The 12,320-nt window shown below is 45.6% G+C and overlaps 1 protein-coding gene across 3 annotated transcripts in view; it reads left to right on the top strand.

The window, feature by feature from the left end:
* kif26ab (kinesin family member 26Ab) overlaps positions 1-12,320 on the top strand; it is a 63,902-nt gene that overhangs the window by 34,234 nt on the left and 17,348 nt on the right. The window contains exon 1 of one of the 3 annotated variants that reach the window (XM_039603515.1): positions 10,537-11,391. The exons of the other annotated variants lie outside the window; for them this stretch is intronic. Within the exon in view, the coding sequence (XP_039459449.1) occupies positions 11,375-11,391 (17 nt within the window). The 5' untranslated portion in view covers positions 10,537-11,374. Of the gene's footprint in view, positions 1-10,536; positions 11,392-12,320 lie in introns of those variants that run through there. 3 annotated transcript variants of the gene reach the window in all.

Raw genomic sequence — 12,320 nt, 5'->3', positions numbered from 1 at the left:
CCGTGCCTTTGTGTCAGGAACGCTCACTCTGCCCTTCATCCCCCTGGCTGCTCTGAGTAACCATAGAAACAAGTCATTAGCTTGTGGGAATAAAATGTAACTGATTTTTCTTTCAAAAGTGAAGATTGGAAATCAGGAAGTTGAAACAGCCCTCTCTACTCCACTGGACTATAATTTAGTCAGATGGAGGGAAGAGCATCTCTTCAGTAATGAGTCCTGCATGCTGCAAAGTGGAAGCGCAGCAGGATGGCAAGTAGCTGTTCTTGCTCTGAATAACAGATGACTTGCTGAAGGCCAGTGTCCAGTTATGTTTATTCTGGAGTTTGCGCGAGAAACTGTGCCGGCCTATTCGGTTTGCTTGTAAAGGAGACAGTAATGCAGTCGTATGGCATCTATAGAGAGGCTCAGAGCAGACAAAGCAGCTCACTGCTGGCTTTGGTTGGCTGTGCTGTGATCGACAGCAGGGATCTCAGTGAATGACAAATAGGCAGGATAGATTATGTGAAGCAGAGGGGTGCACCGAGCACAGCTGATCTGGCCCACATGGCAGGGAGGATAAAGAGTGGGGCAGTAGCAGCTCAGGATGAATGTCCTTATAAATGTTGTCATTCAGACGATGTGCTCGGGCTGATGCTCCTTTCTGACAGCACCAAGAGCAGGAGGCCTGTACCTGTGGAGAAGAATATTGGATTCACTACCATGAGAGTGAAGTAAGCTATTTTGTGCACAGACATCATTGAGCGCACTTGGATATGTGATATTTGTATGTGTTTGTGTGAGAGAGGTGGCCTGTTTTCTTTCTCTTCCCCTCCCCTCTCACCCCTTTCTCTCTCTTTCTCTTTCTCTCGCTCTCCCTCTCAATTTATCTTTCTTTGTGTGGCACGTGCTCTTTTCCGCTCTGTGGAATGTGCAGTTTTGTGCAGTTGGAGTTGGACTGTCTGATCCCTGGAGGTGAGAGGCTAATGGTTTTGTTGTCAAGCCAGAGCGAGATGGATTCCACCACGAGAGCAAGAGTGTGAGTGGAATGTATAGCATGTGTAACATACTGTAGAAACCTTGGCTCCATTTTGAGAAAGTAGCCACAGTGGAGCTGAAATGTTAATACTACCTCTGTCTCCAGAGCCTGACAAATGAGAATTGATTCATATCAATCTGTTGAATCTGAGCAACACATGCCCAGGGCAGCGAATGGCTCATCAGAAGTATTGAGTGGGTGGTAGCTGGGATGGTTGAGCTGCTCTCTGGTATTTGTCTTTGTTTACTGTTGGATAAAACACCAGCTGGTATTTTCCTGCCATAATCTGGCTGATGGGACTAATGGCTGCCTCTGTGCAGCGGCGGACCCAGTGGCAGCTGAGGCCACAAAAGGGCTGGGGCTCAGTAGATAAACCCAGGTGTGAACCTGTGAACCAAGGCCTGTCGGGCACCGTCAAGGCTGAGGTGTTGATGGAGATCCTGCCTGGCCTCGGAGCCTCGGGCATCTGTGTCGGGTAGATACATCTCACTACCCACATCCACCTTTTCATCCACCCGCAAAAAGCAAAATGCCGCTTCACTCTGACTCATAATCCTCCATCGTTCTCAGGTAACAGAAAATTTGTCTTTTGATATAAAGACTGACATAGAGAAAACTGTGTTCAGCCTGGGTGGATATAACAAATAAATAGAAGTACTGATTTGCATTTGCAGAACTGCTCTTGCATTTGCAGATTCCCCCTCACTCTCTGGGCATCTGCATCTTCCCTGGGATATGATAACATGGCGTGATAGTGCTGTGCCCCCTGCAGCAGCAGACCGATGTGCTGTGGTGTGATGGGCAACATAGAGTCACTTGTGCCTGTCATTATGAATGGCAAACAGCTCCACTGAAAGAAAAGCAGAGGGTTTGTCCCAGCCTTCGTGATAGCCTGATGCCTTTTCCCCCCCGGTACGCCAAATAAATCCCTGAGTCAGGAAGTCTGTCTGGCCCACTCACATAGCCTGCAGGGGGGCAGTTAAAGTGGGAGGGGGGTGACAAACAAAGAGCTGAAGTGCTGACTCAAGTCTGTGTGCTCACCCTGGGTCCACGTGTCCTAAGCCCTGGGGGAGAGGGGAAAGCGCTGCCATCCTCGCCTGACAGATTGATAACATACATGAATAAATGTGGAGCATAGACCTCTGTCCTGCAGGCTTCTCACTTAACACAGGGCTGCTTTTGTCACTCAGGATGGTGACAGAGACAATAAATAAGGTTTAATTGTTTGCGATTGCTTCACGTGGGCAGGGCGAGGTCACGCTCCCAGCATCAATCCATTTCCGGCTCTGTTTGCCTGCCCACGTCCAGCATTCCCCATTTAACGGCATAATGTTTCTGATAACTGCCCACTGGGCTCCGTGATCAGCGCATTAGCGTTTAGTTATCGCGTTAGACTAAATTCTCTCAGCCCCAGCCTGTTGAATGGATATTATGCATCATGCCTGTAGGGGCTGAGGGATGCCATCTAAACCTCTTTAGTGCACCTCAGTGAAAAGTGTCATGCAAATGGAGTCTATTATCTCTGTCATTACAGCCACTTCCTCTTTAACATTGTGGGTGTGAGACACTGTGTGAAAGTATAGAGGAATAAGAAAGAGTAAACTGCAATAGCTGGTGGCAGGGAATATGTGTTGAGGAATTTTATGACCTATTGTGTGCAGTTGTAGAGTGACGCCCGTGGCCTCGTGAGCTCCCACGAGTGCCTTTTTTTGCCTCAGAATCCAAGGAAACAAGGATGGCTCCTAGTGGGGCTTCTCAGGCATCACTGCTCCTCAATGCTCAGCCACGCCACAGACTTCTATTCAACATGAATAACTAATATCTGCCTAAACACTGGTTGTAGGCTGATTTCCCCATGTGCTAGAGCTTTATTTTGTTGTGAAACACATAAATATACATATGCACAGCACCACCTTGCACCCGCTGTCCTTCGATAAGTCAATTGTGAGGCGCTAGCTTTCCATGGATGTAGCTCGGATTACCACTGAGGATAAGGGCATTGTTAGGACAGGTTTCCCTCATTACCCACAGCCATAGTAGCTGAATCATTTCATTCAGATAACACTGTCTTTTTTATTTTAATCTCCATCTATATGTAGCTTGGCTCCAGGAGGTTGAAAGGGTTCACACGGGTTGATGGTAGCTGTGGGGAATTTAAAACAAGTAATCACAGGGCTTGTAAGGAAAATTAAACATAAAAAATATTGCTGACAGTTTATTATCAGAACATTTTCAGTATTAACTTCTGGCTTCACTACAGTCTGCAGCAGTTAATGCAAAATAAGCTACATTAAAACAGGATGGTCCTTCTAGTACATTGTCCATGTCTTATTTGCACCACAGTCTACTTCTTAGTGGAGAATTATGAAGATTAAGAGTAATTGTATAGGATATTGTGCCCCACCTTTTCATGTCCACTTATGTATGAGACAAGCGAGCGGCTTGGACGTGCAAAACCACCGTATCAAATTAAAAGCTGCGAGGACGGTTGATCTCCCCTGTGTTTCTGTCACTGTTTTCTACATGCACGTCGTCTTGAATGGAGAGGATTATAGCCTATAATCGGTTCACGACCCAGCGCATGAGAGCCAGCTGTGGTGTGCTAAAATCCCCTTTTCCCCATACGCTCTATGAGAACCAGCGAGTGTAGCTGTGTGTGTTTCGGTGACTCAGTTTATCAGTATGTGATACAGGATAAACTGCTTAATTTGAATAATGTGGCTACAGTCGCTGGCATCTTGGTGACTTTTCTCAGCCATGCGGTTTCTTTGCTTTCCCAGCTTTGATTTTCAGATTGGTCTCCACTTTTCATTTGATTTACGTCGTCTTTCGTGACAGTACAGCCAATTTCACCTGATTTGGACGTTTTCTGGTTTTAGTTGGGTTACCGGTTGACCAGAATATAGATGAAAGATTAGGAAACACATGTAAGACCTCCCCTCCCCCTGCTTTCTGTCTCACCAGGCCGCCCACTGATTAATCACTCCCAAATGTTCTCATCAGCCTGTGGGCCTGTTTGTTGTGATAGCCTCTGTGTGGGAAAGTGCAAATAAATAATAGCTAGGTGTCTTACTCAGGCAGCAAATGATTAATGAAGTGGAGAAGTGATCCAGAAGTATTCGGACTTTTCCCCCCGTTGCCTGTCTCTCCTAAAGTTATCACGCTCTCACGTTAGTTTCCCCTCTGACAGCGTTACGCTACAGGGGCGTTATATTTGATTGAGGAATTGTCTCCTAATTGTCTGATAGCAGACCTCATTTGTTGCTTGTCTATCAAATATCCTGCTTCTATAAAAGCACCGAAGCGATTTCCGAGACAGGAAACGTCACTCAGTCAGTGATAACTTCATGTGTGTTCCAAAAGTTGTGTTTGTGTGCCCTGAGTGCAACAGCCTACCTGATGTTTTGAAGGCAAGACGTGGGTGGGATGACGGGTGAATCGCAGTTCAACATATGAAAATATGGAGTTATTCCAGATTCTCTGCAGCCTGGGAGAGGAGCATAGCAAAATACCTGGAGCGGTGTCTGAGGAGCAGAGAGAAAATGCTCTGGAAGAGATGAAAGCAGCTGTTAATCTTTGTCAGCAGTGCCAGAGGTGGGGAGACTGCAGTCGGCGGAGCAGGGAAGAACATGTCTTCATTATCATCTGTCACCCATCAGCTGAAAAGCGAATGTTCTTCCAAAGACTTTTACTTTTGCTGCATGAACCAATTTTGACACATTAGCGGAGCATTTTACTGACGCTGCATTTTTGGAAAACTCTTGTAAACAATTTAGAGTCAATTGTTAGAGATTTCTGTTGGATGACCTTTGAATTTCAATGCAGTTATTTCCAGTTATTTTCACAAAGGAGTTTAATTGGCCCATTTATCAAACAGGTCAATTTAACAAACAGGTCCTGCAGAGCTAAAACCCCGTGCTTTCTTCACCTCGTCATGGCCCAGTGTTCAAGCTAGTTAAGGCCATATTTGCAAGACTTGATCCTCAATGTTAGAAGGAACAATAAAGTGAAAGTAAATGCAACAATACCCTACCATTTTCCTTCCTTTGCTCATCTTAAGCCTTCCTTAAGACCCTAGCTTGGCAGCAGAGTTTTGCGGCCTTTCACTCCGGGGTTGAGGTGAATTAGTGGGTGTGTGACTGTGCAGGGTGTCTGGAGACACAATGCTTAATATTCAGCGTGTTAAACACAAAAACCCTGTGTGTTTGTCTGCCAAAAATATTCCCACCTCTCTTTAACCTTATTGGCAATGGCACAGAGCGCCTTCTCTGTACCGCAGTGGGATAGTGAGGGTCTACTGGCATGAGCCAGTTCTTCTTGATCTGACATCCAAAAGCACAGGAGACAAATCAGCCTTACGTAGTTTCTTTGATTTTTCTCAACAAAATCAGAGTAAAACCAACAAAGAAGTTCTTTTTACATCTGCGCTGGTAGAAGCCACTTCTTAAATTTGTGTTGTTTACCCTCATGTACTGAATCACCAAACCAGGTTTTCTTGAATATTGATGAGTTTTTTTCACTTTCTGGGCCAACTGTTCCATTTATTCTTGGCCGACTGGGAATTCCCGTCTTTGGGAATAAAGTAATTCCAAGATGGCTGTGGCATACCCCCACCAATCATTTTTTTCCCTGTTTCTTTCTCAGGCAGAAAATGATTTACCTCCTCATGGACAGCGCTTCACTGGCACAGAGCCAGGCCCACTGATCGAAGAGAGGACTTGGCTCTACAGCCTGCTGCTCCCTCCCTCGCTCTCCGTCTTTCTTTCTTCCTTCCTTACGCTTCCTCTGCAGCTTTCTCTTACTTACTATCCCCTCAATTCATTTTTTAATGCCTTCCTCACCTCTACAGTGCTTTTCCCTCCATTTACCACTCACAATTCTTCTCTTCCCCCATGTTCCAAATGATCCCCTGTTATTCAAGCAATTCTCCAGAGGATACCCTAATCCCTTGTTTTCCAGCTCAGTCCACAGACCGGTTGAAAAGAGTTCTAAGGAGATTGCAACAAAACAGGTTTACAACCTCCAGGAAGAATTTGGGATTTTATTTACGGAAAGCTGCACTCTTTTTTCTTCTTCTGACAGGAAACCTCCCTGAATCCACATTATGATACAAATGCGACAAGTCAATTGCAAAAAGGCGACATCAGTTTTTGTGCGGAATCCTTTCTTTTCTGTGATGACGCATTGTATCCACAGATGTTACATGAATGCATTTGGCCTTACTTAATTGGCTGCGGATTGGTGCAGTGAAGATGCGCAGCCTTGGGCCGTCAGCAGTCAGCACACAAATAATGATCCATTTGATATTCTGTGTCCAAGGCCAGACGCTAAGCAGGAACAAAAGGCTTGTTGAACACCTTGTTGGAACAAAGAGCTTTCCTGAAAAGCCTCGGTCCGATGTGTTTGGAGCGTGCTGTGCAGGGTATCGCTCAGCTAACTGGACATTGCATTCATTGCCGTCTGGTTTTGCCGGGATTCGTTTATCTATTTCTGAGGATTTATAGAAAGTCTATAAATCTTAGCCTGGAGGTGTTTGGCCACTTCCAGCAAACTGCTGCTGTGTAAGCCAATACAGCACAGAGGAGCTCTACCTTCAGTATACTATTAAAACAGCCAAGCAGGAGAAAGCAGCCTCGCAGTCAGTTGAAAGCTTCAGAGCTTTGGATTGATAAGATTTAACTGACAGCCCGATAAGCCTGATAGGTCTCTCTTCCATTTTAATGTATCTGGGGCTGCCAAAGGAGAGAGGAAACACATTTTTCAAAACTACTGGAAAGATCTTGGTTTGGAATGATGCTCATCTGAATCTGAATCTGAACGATAAGATAACCATGCTGAACAGAGGAGAATGTCTGTTTCCGTAGCTCCAGGTGGGAGCTTTATTTTTTTTTTTTTTAGCAGCGTCTGTAAAATAAAATTGCATATTTCTGTGCTTCAGTTACATTTTTTTAAAACCATATTCGGCATTAATTTCAGTGTCCATGCTGCTGTAGCCTCAGGCAGTTGTTTTGAGTGATTTAGGATAAGAGGGAGGAAGTGAGAAAAACTAAATGAATGTTTATAGCAGAGGTCTTTTAATTGCAGGGAGACTTTCGAAAGAAAATGGGCTCATTATCAGACTAAACGTCTGTGCCACACAGGAGGCTTTGTCATCTCTTCAACAGCCAGCTCTAAAGCATTCTCCCCATATGTTCAGTGCTGCGTCTCAGGTAACCCAACTATGTCTCTGTGGGGCAGCTGTGACTCAGGGAGTGGAGCGGGTTATCCACTAATCAGAGGCTGGTGCTGCATTTATTGGCTTTTCCGCGTCCTTTGGTGTGTCTTTGCACAAGATACTGATTCCCCAAAATGGTCCCTTAGTTACATATTTATGTAAAGTACAAGTGCTATATGTATGAATGATGCTTGCAATGCTTTAAGTATTCAGCAAGGCTAGAAAAGGGGTGTATAAATAAAGTTCATTGACCATTTCTCTGGTTAGTTTAAGAACCTACCTTATGTGACCACCGGAGCTTTTAGTGTTAGGTTAATGCATATGTTTATACTCTATCATCTGAACGATGGTGACACTTACAGCTTCACAGGGCAGTCAAAGGGTCTTTTCTAATCCTCTGAAATACAGCTACAACGGATGAACTCTCAGGAAGCTTTTATGGCATGGAAGCATTTGTCTCATTTAATGATCGGCATCCTGACCTTGTTAGCAAATCTTGTCTGGGTGGGCCTTCTCGCTGCCAGCGCTGGTTGGCAGAGTATGACATCACCTCCTCTCGTCTGCACACCGTATGAATGTGTGTGTATGCATGTGTGTGTGTTCACAGGCTGATGTCATGGTCACTTAATCACTGCCGAAGCTTAACGAAGGCTGGGTCAGGCTGTGGGTGACCTGGGACCGCGACCAATGAGGCCAGTGCAGAGATGCAGATTTGCTTTAATCCTACCTAAATGTCTGCCTGCACACAAAACTTCGGTCTGGTGCTCTTGTTTTAACACAACTAAGTCTGTATTTCTCCTACAGACAGTAGATTTATGTTATACCCCCACACCTTTGGGGCAGAGAGCTGTTTGATCATGTCAAGGGCAGCCCATCAATAAGACAGCCTGTACTGATTTTAGCTCTGGGGAGGTTTCCTAATGATTATCTTTTGACTCAAAAACACAGTACCTGCTCTGATATAGATCAACAGACATCCAGCGCAGTCAATCATGACCATCTGCTGATTTGGCATTTATGGCGAGGGCAAAATACTCAGTATATACAACAGCAACATGGCTATGCCGGCTTCAACTAAAGAGAAAGTCTCACGAATGCCGTCACTGGTTTGGGGTAAATTCTCAGTGTCTCTAGCAACCAGTGAGCGAGTGAACTCATTGTGCCGTAGTCATTATCCCTGCATGGTGTTGAAGCTGGCTGTAGCCCCAGTACTCCCATCTCCCATTCGTGAAGAGCTATGCCAGCCTGCTAATCAGCAGCAGTGGGAGACTCGCTGTGGGTGGGGTGGCGCGGGTAAAGCACTCTCATATCAGCCTGAGTGATCTGATCCGCGCATGAATGGTCAGAGCGGCCTTATCTTGTCTGCAGAGGGGAAAAAAGGAGATTCACAGAAAGGAAGTGTCAAGGATAGTAAATGCAGCCAACATGGTAATTAACCACAGAAAAGAGGTACCTAAAGAGCTGTATAGCTGGCGTGGAGAACAGAGACAAATTTGTACAAACAAGCTAATGGGCGCACCAACTAATGTCTCTCTGGGTCAGAGGAATTTCTCTTGTTAATTTGACAAAGCAAAGAAAAAGGGCTGGGAACGTTATTGACAGGCTACAGTGAAGCTTTGAATCTAGTCAGAAAATACAGCCTAACCATTCTTTCTCTGTCGTACCACCATTGACCACCTCCGCTCCTCCCTCGCTCTCACTCCCTCCTTAGGTAAAGGATGAAATCTACATGTCCTTTCTCGAACAAAGGCACCGGGAGACCTTTTCATTTAAAGGGTTCTTGATTTTACATCTGTCTTGCTTCAGCTCATTTATATATATTACTCTGATTATCTGTCCCTAAGGTCTGTTCATAAGAAGACAGTGATGGAGCTGAAAGACTATCAGGACAGTTCCAACTGTGGCTGTCCCCTATTTTTATGTCAGTTTGATGTATAACAGTGAAAAGCACACTGGTGGTAGCAGCAGTAGGGATGAGAATAATTACCGGTTGCACTGTCAGAGTGACCAATGCCGACATTAGTATTGTCTTTTACTCATCATCTGTTGCCAATCATTGCTCAAAGGGATTCGATGGTGGTGAAGCTGTTAGGAGACAGTCCTGGCACTTTAAAATAAGCCCACCTCAGAAAAGCAAACACTGCAGAAAAGCAAAGGTAACCATGCTATGGAAGGGCAAAAAGGGAAGAAGGAAAAGGTTATGTGATATATCAAACAGCTTTATTACTGTACGAAAAATGTAGGTGGTGTTGGTTTTATTGTTTGCCTTCAAATTTAATCCAGCAGAGTTCATATAAGGGGCACTGTGTCAGAAGGAGAGGAGCCGATAGAGCTTTGTGCTGCATGTACTTTCATCTGGCAAGTCTCACACCCACTCTGTTTGCCGATATGTTGTAGTAGGCACTCTGCAGCCAAAGTAGCAGCCTTTCAAACAAGACTGGCTGGTTGGGGGGGCTGAGAGGGCTTACTGGTAAATTGGCAGCCCGGGGAATACAGGGTACTCTCACCCCAGCGCTCACCCACTCACATGCTTTCATTCCCCTTTTTACCCTTGACCATTGACTGACTGTATTCTCTCTCAGTGGCCAGCATAAATCTGCCTTTCTAAGATGTCATCTGTTCATTGTCTGTCCTCTTTTTTTTGTTTTGTTTTTTTAAAATCTCCCTCAGCTTTCCAGTTGAGTCAGAGCATCACTCATTGAAGAAATCCATTTTTCTCCTCTTAAGTACATCCTTCCTTATCCTGTCTCGCTCCTTATGATTAATACCGCTCTCATTCTTCCGGCTAATTACATCTGTTAGCAACGACAAAAAAATAAATAAAATAATACAAATATGTAGTGTACACATGCTACTCCAAAAAACACAGGAACACACATGCACACTCGTGCTCATGGATGCATACACTGTAGGCATACTAACCAAATCTGTTTGAAGTGTGGGACCCTAAAAGAAGAGAGGGCTCCTGCATGCATTAACTATTCATGTGACGTGTGGTGGGGTGCATGCATGTGTGTTTGTGCAGAAGGCTGAATGAGACAGTGAGTGTGTGTGTGTGTGTGTGTGTGTGTGTGTGTGTGTGGGTAGAGAAAGAGAGAGAGGGAGAAAGAGAGCACTCGCAAATTGCGCCGCAAGCAGCCAGCAATCGAGCGCTGACACCTCGTCTGGCAGTCGGAGGGAAAAGGGGCTGGGCTGAGGAAAGAAAGGGAGAGAGAGAGGGAGAGGTGGGAGGCAGGGAGAGAAGAGGGAGTGTGTGTGTGTGGATGTGTGTGTGTGTTAGAGAGAGAGAGCCAGGGAGAGAGAAATAGAGAGAGACACGGCAGGACAGCTGCCAGAATTTCTCCGATTGCAGGAGAAGGACCAAGAGGTGGAACAGGAGCAGGAATTCTTCTCATTCTCAGCTACTCAAGGAAATCTTGCAGCCCAGCCAGGAGCGCTGATTATTTTCCCTGCCTTCTGCCTGTAAGCAGCAGAGCGTCTGGGAAGGACCGAGGCATAAGGATCTGTAACCACTCACAGCAGACAAGTACGGTGGATTAACTGGATGAGGGAAAAAAAGCAGCCTGTGGGATGACTGAAGAATTGGATGCGAAGAAAAAGTAAAACTGAGTTGGAGGACAGGCCAGGTTTCTGCGGTTTCTGAACTGCATCTGAACTTTTGCAGGTGGAAGAGACACGCAAGGAGTTAGAGATGCTTTCGTAGTGCATGAACACAGGAGGTGCACATCCTCATCCTAACCTCGTCCTCACCTTCTCTTAAGAAACTCTCTGGATTACACCTTCACTGCGCACCTACTGGTTTTCCTGAAGGGCACTCATCCTGCCTGCCCACCTCCACCCAGCCCCACCTGCCACTTTTTCCATTCAGTTACTATGACGCCCACGCCTCCCGCTCGTCGCTCTCCCTCTGCCCCCCGAGCTTCACGCAAGCCTCTGTGAAATTAAGTGGAACGTTGATGACTGTGATCGTAGCGAAAAGGACCTCTGTGCCTGGAGTAGCGAGCAACCCCACCTCGCTGTGTAATTGCTGAGTGTGCCGGCGTAGCAAATGTGCAAATAATGGAGAAAAGTGACAACACGGACAAGGACAGCAAAGTTGAACTCTATCAGTTGCCTGTTTTTTGACTATGAGCATAAACTAGATAATGGATTGGAAAGAGCTGTAAGTACCTCACTATGTGTGCATGTCGGGGGGTGGGGGGTGAAGCTTTGGCTCACTTTTCTAACATTCAACAGAATTCATAAAGCATGAGTGTATGTTCAAGTGTTTTCGGGCTTCGCTTCCTCATCCATATAGAGTCTCCTTTGAGCATTTTAGAGAAAGTTGTGAAGGAAAACAGCTTCATTAGCATAGAGATTGAGTGAACAGGTGGACAAGCTGTTGTGGGCAAAGAAATCTGAGCCTCTCTCTCTTTTTTTTTTCCAATGACTGATCATATAGTTGTGTAAGGAGAGGAGAGAGAAAGAGTGTAGGAGAGAACGTGGGAGGGAGAGGTGGGGAGAGACAAGCAGTTAATTTACCTGTGTACGTGTGACTGTGTTGAAAAAAACAAAGCCCTAGCATAATCATCCCTCACCTTCCATTCATGAACATGTGCACTGATTGTCATTGTGTTGCATGAATTAAAGCTCAAGGTTACAATCGCAGCTTTGGGCTGTGAACGCTACTCGCTGGTCAAAACAATTACAAATGAAGTGGAGTGGCTTTTTTTCTATGCAACTCTATGGGTGCTGCATGATTTATGTCTAAACTGAAAGAGAAGAGAGAATGAGGTGAGGGGTGAGAGAGGGAGAGAGGTAGAGAGAGACAGAGAGACAGGGTAGATTTATCTTGAATGAATGTGCTGCGGATACCTCTCATAAATGCGCGTGCACACTCGCAGACTCGCGCAGCCACGTGTACTCTGCTATAGTTTCCCCTTTCTTTCTCTCCATCTCGCATTCATCTATTCCATCTCACTCCGTGTCACACGATCCGTCTCGCATGCTATCACACATAGGCAGCTCCCCGGGGAGCGGCTTCTCCTGTAGTCTTCTTGGATGCAATAATTATTCCATCAGCAAGCAGTGTGTTCGCTGATTGTGCTCTTG

Source organism: Oreochromis aureus, linkage group 19 (assembly GCF_013358895.1).
Source record: "Oreochromis aureus strain Israel breed Guangdong linkage group 19, ZZ_aureus, whole genome shotgun sequence".
Lineage (NCBI taxonomy): Eukaryota > Metazoa > Chordata > Actinopteri > Cichliformes > Cichlidae > Oreochromis > Oreochromis aureus.
Note: the sequence above shows the minus strand (reverse complement) of the source record. Positions and strands in the feature narration are given on the sequence as shown.